Source organism: Lagopus muta, chromosome 1 (genome assembly GCF_023343835.1).
Source record: "Lagopus muta isolate bLagMut1 chromosome 1, bLagMut1 primary, whole genome shotgun sequence".
NCBI lineage: Eukaryota > Metazoa > Chordata > Aves > Galliformes > Phasianidae > Lagopus > Lagopus muta.
The window spans coordinates 80,055,895-80,072,423 of NC_064433.1; the positions used below are offsets into that span (position 1 = coordinate 80,055,895).

At 45.4% G+C, this 16,529-nt stretch overlaps 1 protein-coding gene across 2 annotated transcripts in view; it reads right to left on the minus strand.

The window, feature by feature from the left end:
- Positions 1–3,870: 3,870 nt before the first annotated feature.
- The window catches only part of CFAP91 (cilia and flagella associated protein 91), a 31,835-nt gene continuing 19,176 nt past the window's right edge, over positions 3,871–16,529 (minus strand). The window contains exons 11-16 of one of the 2 annotated variants that reach the window (XM_048932395.1): positions 15,485–15,556; positions 14,666–14,812; positions 11,490–11,711; positions 10,032–10,180; positions 8,762–8,853; positions 3,871–5,971 (exon numbers count right to left, since the gene is read on the minus strand). In XM_048932395.1, the coding sequence (XP_048788352.1) occupies positions 5,670–5,971; positions 8,762–8,853; positions 10,032–10,180; positions 11,490–11,711; positions 14,666–14,812; positions 15,485–15,556 (984 nt within the window). In that variant the 3' untranslated portion in view covers positions 3,871–5,669. The remainder of the gene's footprint in view (positions 5,972–8,761; positions 8,854–10,031; positions 10,181–11,489; positions 11,712–14,665; positions 14,813–15,484; positions 15,557–16,529) is intronic. The other variant, XM_048932404.1, reaches the window with a different exon arrangement.

Sequence of the window (16,529 nt, forward strand, 5' to 3'; positions counted from 1 at the left end):
AACCTGTGTAAACTGCTGGCTTTGAATACTGCACTCATCGTTTCTTTTTTTCCTTTTCCTCATTTGGTCCCATTAGTAACGTTATTTGGTGGTGATTTGTAAAGTTTGTCAAGACCACGTCCAGTGGACCGTTCCTCCAGCAAATCAGCACGTAGCTATCTCTGAGTTGGGTTTCCGGTACTGGATAATGTGTGTATTAAACATGACATGTCTATTAGCGCAAAAGAAAAATAAATAAAAAAAAACAAAAAAAGAATAAAAATTCCTTTTTTTTTTTTTTTTTTTTTGGGGCTGGCTGACCTGGCCGAATCCATTCTGTCGCTATCCTAAAGGCTAGATGCAAGGTCATGTGACTGCTGCTTCAATAAAAACAAATTTATATTGCACGGTGGCTCCTCTGGCTTTGTTCGGGGATGTGAGTGGGGTCACAGCTCTGCAGCCGGGCTCGGGGTGCTCCCGATAGGTGGGCTGACACGGAGCCCCTTGGAGCAGGTGGCAGCCACCAGCTGGGCTCTGCCGCTGCTCCGTGCTCTGCTCTGTGCTCCAGCCTCCCAAGGTGGCAGAGAGGGTGGGGACGGGACCAAAGCACCATCCACTGTTGGCTGCAGGGACTGGGGATGCTCTGCTCTAGCAGCTCTGGAAGCGGCCAGTTGTACCGTGGTGGAGTCACTGATGGAACTGCTTGGTGAGTTCTTACTGATTTGTATTTTGCCCTTCATCACGATCCTTGGAAATCGGGGACCTTGAGCACTTTCCTTTTTAAACACGTGCACTGACGCCTTGTGTTCTCTCTATTTCACTGCAAATGCCCTTTGATCAGGACCCTGTTTTAATTTGAAACCATTACCCCTTGTCCTATCACCGCAGACCCTGCTAAAGACTGTCCTCTTCATCCCCCTCATAACTCTCCTTTAGGTACTGAAAGGCTGCTCTCAGGTTCCCCCAGAGCCTCTCTTCTCCAGGCTGAGCAGCCCCAGCTCTCTCAGCCCGTCCTCATAGGAGAAGTGTTCCATCCCTTGGATTGTTCTTGTAGTCAGTCCTCTTCTGGATGCACTCCAACAGGTCCACATCCTGTCCTGAGGACTCCACATCTGGACGCAATATTCCAGGTGAGGTCTCACCAGCACAAAGTAGAGGGACAGGATCATCTCCCTCAAACTGCTGGCCATGCTTTTGAAGCTGCCCAGGATCCAGTTGGCTTTCTGGGCTGCAAGGGCACATTGGTGGCTCGTGTCCAGCTCCCCATCCACCAGTACCTCCAATTCCCTTTATGGCAGGGCTGTGTTCTATCCTTACATCCCCCAGCTTGTACTGATAAGCGTTCCTCAACCCAGGTGCAAGACTTCGCACTTAGCTTTGTTGAACCTCATGAGTTTCTCGTGGGCCTACTGCTCATCTAGATCTCTCTGGATGGCATTCACTTAACAGTAAGCTGTGCTCAAGTCTACTCACTTGCTGATTATGACACCTTAAGATTCTTGTCAGTGCTCAACACAACACAAAGCAGCACTGTATTACAGCAGCGTGTATTACAACAGTCTGTTCCACCGGTGTGCTTGTGCCATTCAACCAACAGCCACCTTGGGTGTAAGCACAGGTGGTGCCAGGGCTGCTGATGGTGGATTTCACCTGCAGGAGGCAATCCCATTCTGCACACCCACATGCATTCATGTTCTCCAAGCCAATGCCAGCTCCCTGGGATGTGGAAGGAGGGGAACAAACCCCATCTTCCCTCACTTGCAATGTGCCTGCCCTCTCCTTTCAGTAACCTGGCTGTGTAATCAGGCCCTTTGCCAGGCGAGAGTGGAGTATAACGGATTATTTGAAGATGTTTTCTGTACTGACCTGAACTGTACCATTAATGTTCCTCGAGACGTTGCGGTTCACAATCCTGGGACGTGCAGTGGCTCCCAGCTGGGTAGTGTTTGGATTGTGCATGTCAGAGCCCTTTCCCCTTTCTAAGAGGCCTGGGATCAGGCTGGGTTGTCAATGGCAGCTGGCTCTGCAAGAAATGACAGATCTGGGGCTTTTCCAGGGATTGCATTTGGTTTGCATTTGGCCAGGTGGGAGAATGATGTGGGCTGGCGGGTTCAGTTGGTGGGGGAATCAACACGGTGTTTGCAAAAGGCTTTGACTACAGATGCTGGCTATTGCTGACTCATAGAGAGGAAGAAGAAAAAAAAAAAAAAAAAGATTTCATTCTTAGGATCAGTCCTGCAGCAGCTCAGGGAGAGAGAAGCAAATGCAGCTTCGTAGTGCTGATGGGAACGGCTGCTTCTCAAATGCTGGAGAGGGGAAACGGGGAACAAGCAGATGCTGCTGAGTGGGTGCATGGGAGGGCAGCAGGGCGGGTGCTTGTCGTTTAGGAGTTACATAGGAACATGGCTCCGTGTTGCTGCATCTGTATTCAGAGCACTGGCATTGCTCATGCTCACTGCCACCATTGTCACCAGGAGCAACGGCACCGGGTCCGTGCTGCGCAGCTGCCATTGCTCAGCACAGTTTGCAGCACTGCACACTGCTTGGCCTCTCCCCAAGGAAGAAGGGGATGGGGATGGAAGGGGATGGGGATGGAAGGGGATGGACAGCCCTGTGTCCAGCACTGACCTGAGAGTACCAGGATGGCCGTGCAGAGGGGGCTGCTGGGGAGGGTGGAAGGGATCTCTGAGCCCCTACACAAAGGATGGGGTTCTGGCATGTGGAGACGGGCTGAGAGGAGTGGACTGGACCAGGCAGCACGCGGTGGAGGGAAGGGAAACGGAATGCTGCTGTTGGAGCAGGAGCCAGAGCAGCCTCTCTTTCCCAGGTTGTGGCAGGAGCACTTCCAGGAGGTGGCTGAGTCAGTAACAGCCACGTCTGAGCCCTGCAAAGCCTTCAGTGTGCAAGGACTGTGCTTGTGGTTTTATGACCCTGCAGCTGTGCGAGGGCTGAGCTGAGCCCAGCAAAGCAGCAGGCAGAGCCCAAGTACCCGTGTGAGACCAGAACAGAGTGCTGCTCAGAGAGCAGGAGTGCAGCTGCTGTGTGATGGCTGTGCTGCTCTTAAGGGAGGCGGGAGAGATGGAGGACTGCGGGTTTGTTATCAGTTAGCGTCTGGGGAAAGGTGTGCTGCCTTCATGTTATCCCATCGATAGGCCTTTCTGCTGGTTGGAACTGCAGAAAGGATCTTCTCACCCCACACTGCAACAGCCAAGGCCGCAGGGAAGACCTGAGACCATCTGCCTTCATTCTATCACTCCAGAGAGACCGATTTCCAGCCACTCTCACTGCCCCTGTGGAGCTTGTGTTCTGTGGTCCCTCCAGGCCCCATTGGGACACAGAAGAGCTGTGTGTCACTGCCAGGCTCCTCCCAGGAGCTTCTGGAGGCAGTGCAGGGCAAGTGCCATCATCCAGGTGCCTGAGCTGTACTGGTGCAGCCCTGGAGGCATCTGCTGTGTTTGTTTCAGATGCAGCTCCTCCCCAGCGCTGTTCTGGTTCCTGCCAGGGGGGAATGGTGCGTTCTTGTGCTATTGATTTATGAGCTCAATTCCCTCTCACTGTGCTCATTTTCTTCCTCAAAGCACATTCTGTAACCCCACATGTGATGACTGAAAGCAGTTTCTGGAGCAGTTTCCCACAGAAACCTTGCCCTGGCATTCAGTATCCATGTAATGCAATGTCATGTGGAGAAGAGGGCTTTTCCCTGACAGTGTCCCTTAGATCACACCAAAAGCCATGGCATGTTTAGCTCAGCCTGCACACAGCACTCATCCCCTGCTCCTGGCTGCTGTGCTGGGCTGCATCCCTGGGGAAGGCAGGGATGCTGCTCCCTACATCTATTCCCACACCTGTTAGAATGCTTCTTGTCTTTTAACCACGACAAATTGCACAGCATACCACACAGAGGAAGTTTATTTCCACGTGCAATCTCAGAAATACAGTGAATGCTTTGTTGGCTTGCTCTTCCTGTTCTCCTGTTGAGCTGCATCATGTTTTCCATGTCTCTCTTATTACACTGGATCTTGTGATTTGTGTTATCCCCTCTTTCAACCAGGCTAAATTTGTCCAAGGTGGCCTGAGGCAAAGGAGCCAATGCCCTGCAAAGCCGCTCCTCCCACACTCTGTGATTTTGCTTTCTGTTTCTACATTTGTTACCTTTGTTTCCAGTGCTTAGCGAGGAACGCCATGGAAATTTTCCCCAATCCATAAACCCTGCCACACTCATCCTCACAGCATCCTCACCAAAACCCGTCACCCATCCCTGACTCCTGCCAGACTTCGCAGCATTACAGAGGCTGAGAGCCCCCCCCCCCTTCTTCTCTGGTGCCCCTGGTCCAGGGCTGACAGCCTGGCAATGGCATCGTGGTGCAGCAGTGTTCCTCTCTCCAGTCCTCATTTACAGCTCAGTGGACTACAGGAGTACTCCATTTTTTTTTTTCCTCTCTCTCTTCTATCTGCCACTCGCCCATTTCAGTCCACTGAGTGGAAAAGTGATGCAAAATATTTCCAGAAATGCCCTGGTGGGCCTGGATTTTTGAACAACTGCTGGTTTTGAAGGAACGGAGCAATGCTCACAATTAGCTGGAGCTGGACCATGCCTGTGGCTTCCCAACACAAAGCACAGGTAATCAGGTCCAAAGAGGTGCTGGAAGTATGCAGATATCATACGCACTGGCATTGCTGAGTAAGTTATAACTCTAGGAACGGTGAGTAAGCAAGCATTTGAGGTGTTTGGTCATGGCTGTGCTTGAGTTTGATGTTGGGATTGGTATAAACGTACCTCTGAGACGCTGAACCCAGAGACAGGTGAGTGCTGGAGAGCTGACAGCTTCCTGCTCAGATGCTGTGTCTCACTGCCTGTGTCTATGGCCCACTGGCTGCTGGCATCCTGAGCCTGAGCAACCCCTGCCTGCACATCAGAATGTGCCAGCATTCTTCCTGCTTTTCCCCCATAGATGGAAGTAGACTAATAGACTAATGCTGTTCTAAGAAATAAGGTACTACCCAGAAGTGGTCTCCATCAGGATGAGAAAAAGCACAAAGAGCTCCAGATCTGATTGTTAGTGACAGAGGCTGCCTGGCTGGCAGAAGCCTCTCACTGAGGCCAAGGGCGTCTTTCCTAAGTGCATGACATGAAAAGATGGTGCAAGGTCTGGCACAATTAGTAGCTCATCAAAGAGGGGTTTCATACAACTACAATGCCAATTAGTGGTGCTGTTGATACAACAACCTGCTCTCTGCTTTACTCCATTAAGGCAAGCAGTGGGATGTGCTTGAGAAAAGCTGTGTGCAGGGGCTCACCTCGATACATCCCACTGCTGGAATGTTTTGTCATTCAGTGTTAGTGATAAAAGGAAGCACCATCAAAAGCTCAGGAGCACATCACTGTTGGCCTGCTCCAGGAATACAAGTAAGAATATCAAAAGTGGTCTCTCACTCAAACTTCTCTAATAATTAGAAGAGAAAAATTAGCTAATGAGGTTCAGTGGTTGATGGGTAAAGGGGTTGGACTGGGACTGTCACACTGTTGTTTGGTTCCAAGACAGCATAGCTGGTGGGCAGTTGAAGGTTCAAATAATGACTTTTGCATTCTGGACGCCTTGGAAAAAGTAAATGTAATGTGCTTCCATCTCCTTCCCTATGCTCTGAGCTCAGATCAGTAAGGGGAAGGGAAACTCACTGTATTCATATCTCTAGGAGGCCGTGCCATCTTTGTCTGGTCCATCAGCAGGGCTCACTGCTGGCTCCTGTGGGCTCTCTTCACGCAGAGGTTTACACACATCCTGTGCAACTGGGGCAGAGTGAGAGCTATCAGCCACAGTCTGTCCACTGTTTGTCCTGCCCAAAGCAGTGCTGGCTGTCTCAACAGGAGGAGCTCCCCTCATCTTGCTGGCAGGCATCTCCTGGTGTAATGCTGGATCAGCCAATAACTCTTCCACACTCCCATGGATGATCTGATGAGCAGCATAGATGTGTTTTCTTTGGGATTGCCTCACTGCGAAGGAAAAGAGGTAAGAAAGGCTTTTCCTTGGGAACATGCAGCACAGGGCTCTCTGTGGGGGAGGTGGGAAAGGCAGCTCCTGGCCTTTCTGGAGCTCTGGAAAAGCCAATCGCAGGAAAAACATCACACCCCAACAACTTTGGTGAAAGTGTTCTACTGCCACCTAATAGCAGCACCCAACTGTGCATTTCACTTGGAAGATGAGCTCCCCCTGCCAGTGGAAAGCACAGCCCGTGTCATCCTTTCCAGCTTAGGGCACAACTGCACAGGTTAGTGGGCTTTAAATTAGCTTCTCCTTCAGTGCCTGTAAATTGTAGCAGGTTTCTAGAAGAGCAGAGCTGAAACCTGCTCTTTATTTTATGATTATGCCTACACTGAGAAAGAGTTCAAAGAAAGACATGGAGACAGTACAGATTCATTAAGCCACCCATGCTATCATCTCCCTTTTGCTCCTGTGGAATTGTTCTTTACTGAGTTACATGGATTTCAAGCAATCTCATTTGTACAGATTTCCAGCCCACCTCTTGGGAAGTAATTACCCAAGCTAAATCACTGACCCTACAATTCATCTCTGCTATTCTTTGTTCTGTCTTTCTGTCTCTAGACTTATGACTCTGATAAACAATCACAGGGAATGAAATACTGTGTGCTTGTAGGAGGGCAAGGGAATGTTCCAGCAGTGAGAAGTGGCTGCCATCATGTTGCTTCCCTGCAGAAGCCCAAAACTTCTTGTTTTGGTCTGTTGCCGTTCAGACAGCCCTCCTTGCTCAGCATTACTCACCCAGCCTGTTTATGTTTATCCATATTCCAGCTCCATTTTGCTGACAGCAAATACAACTGATCTAGCCTGGGTTTGGTAAGCAAACCCTCACCAGCCAGCTCTCAATTCCCAGGAGAGCTTCGTCTGTCCAAGGCAGTTTGGCTTCAGTTGCACGCGCACGAATTGCATGTACTATATTGGGAGTACTCTCCTGGTGTCACTGCAGTCCCTTCCTCTATCTACAAGGAGGGTTAAAAACTGGTGGCTGAGTTTTCTCCTTTTAAAAGCATTTTTTCACACGAGAACATTGACCTTCAGTGAGGGACAGTTCAGAAGTGATGTGCAGAAGTGTCTCAGGATGAGCCAGCTCTGGATAATTCCTGCTTTTATGCATAGGAACGGGAGAGAAAGGGGGCAAGGAGAGGAGAAGAGTCTACTTAATGGCAAAATAGAGATGCTTAAGGGAAAGCTGAAGGAAAGTCTGAACTTGGAAGCCCTCAAATCTTTGTGATACAAATAGACTCGCTCCTCTGGCAGGCCACGCAGCTGTGCTCTCAGATTGCTTCCTGATAGCTTCAAGGAATGTGCGTGCTCAGGAATGTGCTGGGTCAATAAAACACAGTTTCATAATGAATAAGCTGGCTCACAATGGGAAAAGCTTTAAAAGCTTCCACAGAAATGCAATATGCCAATGTGCTCGTGAGAGCTAACAGTGCTCTTTGGTAATATTTCCTTTGGATTCACAAGGAATAGTCACCAATTTCTGCTTCCCTGAAGGTCTCACTATGAAGGAGGTCTACGGCAGAGCCTATATCCATTAGCTACTGTTGCATTTAAGCACGGTCTGTATTTTCCTTATTGATGGTACCTTGGTATACCCAGAATCCTAAGCCATGTTCAGGTCTTCTCTTTCTGCTCTCCTTTCTGACACAGGCTAATCTGTGTGTACTATTACCTATGCTGCAGGCTTCATTGACTACAATTACATCATCCTGCCTTGGAAGGAGTGAGGGAAGAGTAGGGAACCTGCTTTGGCAGGGGGGTTGGACTCGATGATCTCTGGAGGTCCCTTCCAACCCCTACAATTCTGTGATTCTGTGAGTGCAGAAGCAAGGCTAGGGAGAAGAGAGCTGATTTAAGCTCACACAGAACTGTCAGCTGCTGAACAGATGCTGTTGTGACAAATACACAAACCAGGAATAAAGAGGTTTGCACAATTCCTAGATCATAAAGTGTATTTGAAAGGTTTGTGTTTTCATTAAAAAAAATCAGAATAAAGTAAAAGCGCCTTTGTTTTCAAGGCAGAGAAGTGTAATGAGGCAAGGACCACTTCAGACTCAGCAGTGATGCAAATGCTCTTCATAAGTTACATCTTCTTTATATGGATGACTGGTTCAGTCACCAACCTTCTGAGTATGCTAGTCAGTGGAAAACTGAGTTAAAAACAACATTTATTCATGGCCATCGAGGTCATGGCTTTCTGGTGTCCTCCCCTCTGTATTTTGAGATATACTTTTCCATTTTGATTATACAGAAATGCCTTTTAACACAGCAAGATTATCTCCTTAAAGCACGGTGCCACCACGGTCATCCTTAAAACCTTATTTGTGGCTTTGGTTTTTAACTGATTGTGAATAAAAACCATCAGAAAGGATATAATGTTCCTTTCAGATACGGCCCATGTTTAAGTAATCTGCTTGTTAAAGACTTCCAGATTTTACAAACTGCCACATAACACACAACTCACAACCATGGTGCCTAAAGATTTTTTTTTCTGGTTGTTTCTGGATGTACAGTAGTGTTTTTTTTTTCCACTTCTACAGTTATATGTTGCAGATGCAAATTGCATCAGATCTAATTCGGGCCATCAAGATCATGAGGAATTGGTGAAAAGGGACCTGCACAGTGCAGAAGAGGCATCTCAGAGAGCTGAGGCATCTCCTGGCACTGCATTTTTTCCTTTCGGTGAGCAAGAGTAAGGATGGTGAAGCAGTTCAAAAACAGCATAAATCTTGGCTCCTCACCTTTTTCTCTGATAGACATTTTCTCAATCTCTGGTATCAGGAAAGCATAAACCAGCTCTGCTACAATCTCTTCTGACTGTAGGTGAGTTCGACTACAGAACAGATGCAGAAAGTAATATTAGTATTTCATTTTTCTTTCCAGATTACTTCTGCAAGCACACAATTTCCTTGTAAATATTATCACTGTTTTCAAGTGAGTCATGGCAGTAATCATCAGCTCAGTCTATTTATCCAAAAAAATTGATGCAGTGCCGTGACGGTGTGACTACTGCCCTCTGCACTGCCAATGTCTTCAACACTGCATTGGAAAAGCAGCATTTCTGGCCACCCGAGACTCCTCATCCTCTGAGGTATTTAGGAGCCCGGCCCTGAATGATGACAAACCCACAAACATAGCTCCAAGGAACTGAGTCTTTCACCATTTAGTTTTTGGCCCTTTGCTGAGTTTGCTGAACTCTTCCCTTTTGTGACTTTGCAGCGGTCCCCATGCTCTTTACCATGCCAGTGTTCAGTGGGTTCCCAACTGGCCCAAGGGCTGCATGCATTATCTACGCTTCATTCTCCCCAAGGATTTTGCCACTCTGGTTGTATTCATCTCGTTACAAAATAGACGGCTGCTGTACCATAGGGGAGTCACTGTGTCATTGGGATTTTTATGGCTCGGATCCAAAGAAAGGGCACAGAAACTGAATCAGAGCCTTGGCAGGTCCTGAAAAGTATTCATTCTTGATGCCCCAGCCAAACACAAGACCACGGCCTTCTCAACAAGTTACTCGACCCAAAGCACTATCAATATGACCGAGCCCATGGAAACTGGCACTTTCTAAAAGAACGGCTACCTCAGGAGAGATTTCTGTACAGCTGTATCTTTAGCATCTCTTTCAAACTGATTTTCTGTAATACTGTAAATAAATGAAAAGACCAGCATGAATGGGCATTGCTTTAGGCGGTTCCCAGATTCTCTTCAAGTTCAGTCACAGCATCACATTGACATGGAGAAGTCTGAAAAGGGTGATTCACAGATCCCACAAGTGATTTCCAAAGGGAATCTGGCACATGCTGCATAAAAATAAAGCTCTGACGAATTTATATGCATGCACCAGACAGTAACAGTGTGGTTCCCATCCAGCAGTCACACTAATGAGGTGGTCATGAACAGTACTGCTCTAGCCTTCCTTTCTCTTAGACTGTACATGTAACCCCAGATGCAGGCAGCTAGGCAGGTTCTAAACTGCTGTAAATGACCTCAATCTGCTTTTTAGGAACACACCTTCTTTCCAGTTCATAAGCAATGTCATTGATTTCTACAGCCATCCTCTGAACTTCTTCCCTTGCTTGCTCTTCAGCTGTGTTCTCCATGCTGCTTAAGATAATGTCTTCCAGGTAGGAGTCAACAGTGCTCTGGTGCACTTTCACCACCTGGAACAGAATATCAAGGTGTTGCTCTTACTGCCCATTGCCTTGCTAAGAGAATGGAACCAGATTTCCAGAGAAATAAAATCACCAGCCGCTCTCAATTTCAGGCAGGCCAGCCAGAGGTTTAGATTCAAAGGCCCTTTCTGGGAAGAATAACTTGAGTAAAAGATTCTTCTCTAATAACTCCATCTGAGAACAAACGGAAACAAGTTGATGTTGTGTTGAGGGACGTGGTTTAGTGGGAGCTATTGGTAATAGGTGAACGGTTGGACTGGATGACCTTTTAGGTCTTTCCAACCTTGGTGATTCTATGATTCTAAGTGGAGAAATAGATGCAAAACTTATCACCAGATACATTTCTGCAGCAGGTTCACTATGAATCCAACAGCAGTTGCCTCTTCAGTTCTCATGGGCTCCTGAACAGCTGCCAAATAACAAATGCCAGTGTTGGCTTCAGTAAGTTAATCAGCTTTCATTCAAGCAAATCCTGGAGGAGAAGCTTCCACTGAGCCAGACGCAGATACATGAATAACAAGGTAAAATTATTGGTTTCCTTACAATGGAAGTAGAGCAAAGATTCTAGAAATGGAGCTTTTCCCTCTGTTAGTCTGAAGGGCTTAAACTAATTGCATTTTGACCTTCTTGTTTGCCACTTAGAGAACTGGAAAAGAGAAAAAGCTAAAATCAAAAGAAAAACAATCCTAATTTCAGACTCTCCTGGTATTAATTTCCTCCCATCAAGTTTGGAAATTATTGGTTTAGACAATTAGGCTCCCACTCATTTGTTTCAACTGCTTCATGCAGTCAGGAGCTAGGGAACAGGAACAGGACTACATTCTAGTTATGGAATAGGATAATCTCAGGACTACTTTCTGGGCTTCACAGTTACGTTATTCATTATTGTTTCAAAACAATCTTATGGTACCCCTTGTTATTACAGTCTACTTTTGGGGACAAAATCGTTTGAAAATCTTGCTTAAAGGCATCTTTCCTGGGAGAGCCCATAGCAGTTCTGCTGGACAGACCAGGTTCTGACAAAACATGAATCCTAAAGATGGTGTAGGTTCATCTGTTTTCTAGAAGTGCTCGTGGAACTTTGGAAACTTACTCAGGACGTGTAACTGAATGCTCAACAGATCTGTCTGCACTCCGATCATCCTTAACTGAGTGCAGATGACCTTTATAGGATGCAATCACCTTCTCTTCACTAAGCCTTTCCCCTAATCACCACCTTGGTGAAATCTGAAGTGCTTCCCTTCCACCTAGACCTTCCCACAAGCTGCCCACAGTTCCACCAGTCTCCTTCTCTTGCCTGTCTGAAGATCTCATCTTCCTCCTGCCGCTGCCTCTCTTCCACCTGCCGGCGCCCACTCTCCTCTGCTTCCCGCATCCGCCTGGTCCTCTCAGCCAGCATGACAAAAGCGTGGATCCTCCGCTCTTCTTGCAGCCTCAGCAGTTCTTTGGATAGGAAATCAAACATGTTTGCCAGTGCCCTTCCTTCTTCCCGGGCCAAGTGGCTTTCCATTGATGACAGCTTAAAAAAAAAAATTAAAAAAATGCAAAGAATTGTGTTACAAACCTCAGGAATGTCCCTCTGAGTCTCAGGACGACCACAGGCATGTGAAACAGCCCTACAGCATCCCCTCACATTGACCGTGGGGAGTTCTGCATTCTTGTTTCACATGCACAGACCTGGATTCCACATACTGTAATGTTCCTGTATACTGGCCCTGATGGTACAAAGAGGCAAAAAGATGGTAAAAATAGCCACCATGAGGATGGTCCTGGTCCTGTTACACTCTGACAAGCAGTTCCTTCGCTTGGGTGAGTGGGAGGAAATAAAACACTAGATGCACTGTATTCCAGCTATTCTGAACTGTTTTTTTGTCTATGAGTATAATCAGAACAGTCACTGGGGCCTTCTTTCTGCTACTGGGAAACTGCTCCAATTCCCAGCCTGAGAAAAGGGAGATGAAAATAAAAAGTGACAATGAAATGGTCGCTTTGCATACCCTTCATCTTTCTGTGCTAAGCTCAGCTAGAAAAAATAGGATCAAAAGACGCAAAGACAGCTTTTAACATCTGGAAAGTAAAGCCTCAATTCTTACAAACAGGGAGCTTGAGTCAAAGCTTAGGAAGCTGTACAATTTTGAGTACAGCCACATTTCTATGCTATTTTGAGGACTCTTCATGTCTGTTGCAGTTCAAGGCTGTCTCAGAGAAATGTTTCCTCTTTGGTTGGACATTCACGATGTGAGCAAAGTGCAGAGGTGATACAGAAATCAAGAGGTTTAGGTATTGAGTTATTCCCTAAAGCTGTACAAGTTAAGTACTAGAGTCTATCAAATTCAAATCAACAGTGATTATACTCAGTTTGCAGAAGTGCTCAAGAAAACTCAAAATCCAGGCAATGGAAAATCAGAAAGTCTGTGACAGAGCTGAGACCAGAGTTCAGGTGTTTGGCATCACAGTGCCGCTCGTGACTTGTTTTATGGACCTGGTATGTATGACTATCTCAGAAAGTGACAAGATATATGGTAAGTACATTATCTCCAGCATGGACTGTGGACAGTCTTAGGCAGGAAAGAATGTCTGGAGCTGGCTGGCATGTTGTGTCTCTGTTGGAATAAACAGGCAATAACAGAGAAGACTTGAATGTAAAACTCAAAGCATACTGGAGGTGAAATATGCCAGACAAGTAGAAATAAATCATCTTTCTTATACTGCTATGCCGTTTGCTCATGCAGTTTTTAAAAGAAAGAGGGATTGTTGGTGCTGCATGCACCTAGAAGTGACAATCCTCAGCCCATAGGTGTTTAGGATGGTGTTTACAGCAATGCAGTAACTCACCATCCTTCAGGGATGAATATCAAGGAGATAACAAGCTTCTTTCTTTTTATTGCTCAAGGTGCTGTGTTCAAAATCTACATGACATGGGGGAGAGCAACACAGGAACAAACCTGCCTTAGGATTTTGCTGTTCCTCAAGTTCGAAATTTTCATCTTTGACAATTTTATCTGGAATTTCAGTCTCAACATTTCTTAAAAAAATGCCTTTTTCTATACCAGGGAAGTTAAAAATCTGAAAAAATTGTGACCAGCTAGAACTAAAGGACTATGAATCATCAGTGACTTTCCAAAATAGGCAAACACTTACACAACTATTGCACATGCATTCCAGAGTTTTAAAGTTCTAAATATTTAAAGAGTTGAGCCTTGGACTGTGTGCCTTCCGAGACTTTGTTAAAAGAGAGGAAACAAAAAAAAGAAGAAAAAAAAAGCAAGTGCAGAGGAGTGCCAGCAGAGGGGGATAGTGGCTCTCCCAAAAGGAAATTTTGAGATCAGAGGTCAGCATCTTTTACATTTGCTCTCTCTCTTCTGAACGTCATTATATCTGAACAGCTTTCTCCTTCACTCTTACTCAGGCCTCCAGGGACAGAGCAAAAAGCTCTGTTTTTTATTAATTTCTCATTAGATGAATCCTGGATTCTATGATTTATATTCAGGCTCCCTGTATACTGGGGAGCATCTAAAAATCATAAACAGCAAAACACACACACCTAATTTATTTTTCGTTGGGATCTGAGGGGAGATTTTGCTGCTGCCCACCTAGCAAGACGCAGTAACTTGACTTCATCTCTGCCACACCAGTGGCTAGTGGATGCTATTAGCATAATATGCAAGCCATAGTATTGTCTCACAGTCGGTCAGTGAAACACCAGGAGAGTGGTAAAAACTGTGCACAAACACCTGCAGAATTGTGGGAGTGACTCAGTATCTGAGATGGACAGAATTTCTTTATGATCTCTCCAGTCTGAGACTGCCATTCGATTAACTGTGCTCTGGAAGGCCATGGCCCTGCGAGGAAATAGGATGGGAATTTGTGTCCCCAGCACTCCCTAGATTCTTGGTAGGGAATGGGGCCTAGAATTTCTTTCTTCTCTGGAACAGTGGCAACAGCAATACGACATCACTGCTAAATTCCTAGAAGTCTCAATCCCTCCAAGATTTACAAAATAAATCCACTGATACTTTGTGCCTGAAGGGGAGACTAAGGGAGTGCCAAGCTAGAAAAGGAACTGGAAAATGATGCAGTATCAACATGCATTCAATAAAAGGCATCTGACAGGTGCAAGTGACTAGCAGATATTGTGATGCCAGGTCACAGCACCAGTCAAAGAGACAGAAATGTGGGTAAAATGAGGTTTGTCTGAAGGTGCAGTTTGTTCAGAGCCACGGGATTATAAATAAGCAAGTAACAGCTTGGGTTGCAGCTGTGGTCAGGGTGCCTCAGAGTGCTCTTGATACTGTGCAGGCTCTGGGGAATCTCAAAAATCTCATTAAAAGCCCCACAGATTTGAGTTATTTGGGCTTCTTTCTGTGCTGTGGATAACAAAAAACAAATAAGTGAGAGTGCTGATGCTGCTGCAAGCACAGTGCCCTGCTAGAGGAGTGTGGTGAGTCAACCTCTCCATCTTTATAAGTATACCTTGTGCATTTTCAAGTCATGCTGCTGCTGTAAGGCCCGGATCATTTTCTCCTGTACTTTCAGAAGCAGTTGTCCATTCTCTTGAAGTGCATGAGTGGTGCGCAGCTCTTGGATCAGTTCCAGCCTCTTCTCCTTCTCTTCAAACATCTTTTAGATAAAGTTAGACAAACAAGCACATTCAACAGAGAATATATTCAACGTGTTCTGCTAACAAAGCACACGCTTTTTCTCCATGAACAGGACAGAATAGTTTAGTTGGAAGGGACCTACAAAGATCAGTGAGTCCAAGCGGCTGATCATTGCAAGGCTAACCAAAAGTTAAAGCATATTACTGAGGGCATTTATCCAAGTGTCTTAAACACTGACAGGCATGGGTCACCAGCTCTCTCTCTTCGAAGTCTGTTCTAGTGTTTGTCCACCCTCAAGGTACAGAAATTTTTGCAGATATCCAATATGAACCTCACCTGGCACAGTTTTGTGCCGTTCTTGTGTGCATGGGATCTTGGCATAATCAAGGCAAAATGTACTCATAATCCAGATCTAGTCTAGAATTTCCCATTTGAGTAATTCTGTTATGAAGCATCTAATTAAACAGCTGAATGCATGGCAGGGAGACACAAACAGGTAGGAACCTAAATGTTCCTGTAAAAAATTTGGGATGGGGAGCGAAGACTTGAAGGACTTCAGAGGCCATACAAGAGGATATGCTGCATAATCCTCATTACCCTAGATTAGTTCTGAGGAAGAAAGATTGCAAACACCCCCAATCATTCCCACTGTCATTCTGAAGAGAGACATAAACCAAGACACACAAAATACCTTGTTCTGAACAGCCCTGCCTCGGAGCAATTTCTGCAAGCAGATCACTGCCAGTTCTCTTTCCTCTTCCTCCTGACAAAACCAAACAAATATCCACACAATAACTGCCAATTTATTTGGAGGCTGAGATTCCCATGGAGTATCCACCTAACTATCAAAAAGTGAAATTAATACAATTTCTCAATTGTTTGTGAGCACTTTTCTTCTAATGAAAGGAATATGAGTCAGAATAATACATACTTCCATGTTTTATAAGAGGTGGGGGAGCAAGACAATATAATGAGGTTCTATCTGAGATTTTAGAGGGTCTCTAGAGAGAAGTATCTAATACTAAGATACTGATGGAGAAAATGACTGTACATGTTAGAAGTATGACTTATCGCTTGACTGAGTTGGCAAAATGACAATGAGCAACACAAATTTACAGGTGAAGACACTAAGGGGATAGAAGAATTATTTAAGGAGCTGCAAGAGAGCTGTTAACTATAAAGAAAGGGATTAAAAAGCAACATATCCTTTTTTTTTTTTTTGTCTTATATTTTCTTCCAGTGGTGACCTTTATCAGAGTAAGTTGGTAAATTAAGACTCAATAAATTGATAGTTTGGAAGTAAAATAAATTACCCTAGAGTGCAATCTGTTTCTTCAAGAAGTTTACTAGTGTAGCACTGTATGACTGACACCAACTTGGAAAAATGATGGTATGTAATGAGAAAGAGAACAGGTCCACAGGAGAAGAAAAAAAAAAAGCTTATTTTAAATAGAATGGGCAGCATTTTTTCTTGCTGAGGGATCTTGCTGAACTGACAGCAGCAGGAGAAGAAAGCTCATTAGGTACCTGGGAAAGATAAAAAGAAAACTAAAAATTGAAAGAAGGCTTTTTTTTACATAAAGAGCCTATAAAGTTTGAATGGAAAAGTGGCATTTTAGAAGTGCTGGAAAGAGCATGGAATGAGAGAAGGACTGTCTTTTGATTTGACGTGTTCTTTTCCTATGGAAAGAAAGGATGAATTCACAGTCTAGTTAGAAAGCTAAACTGCACCACGT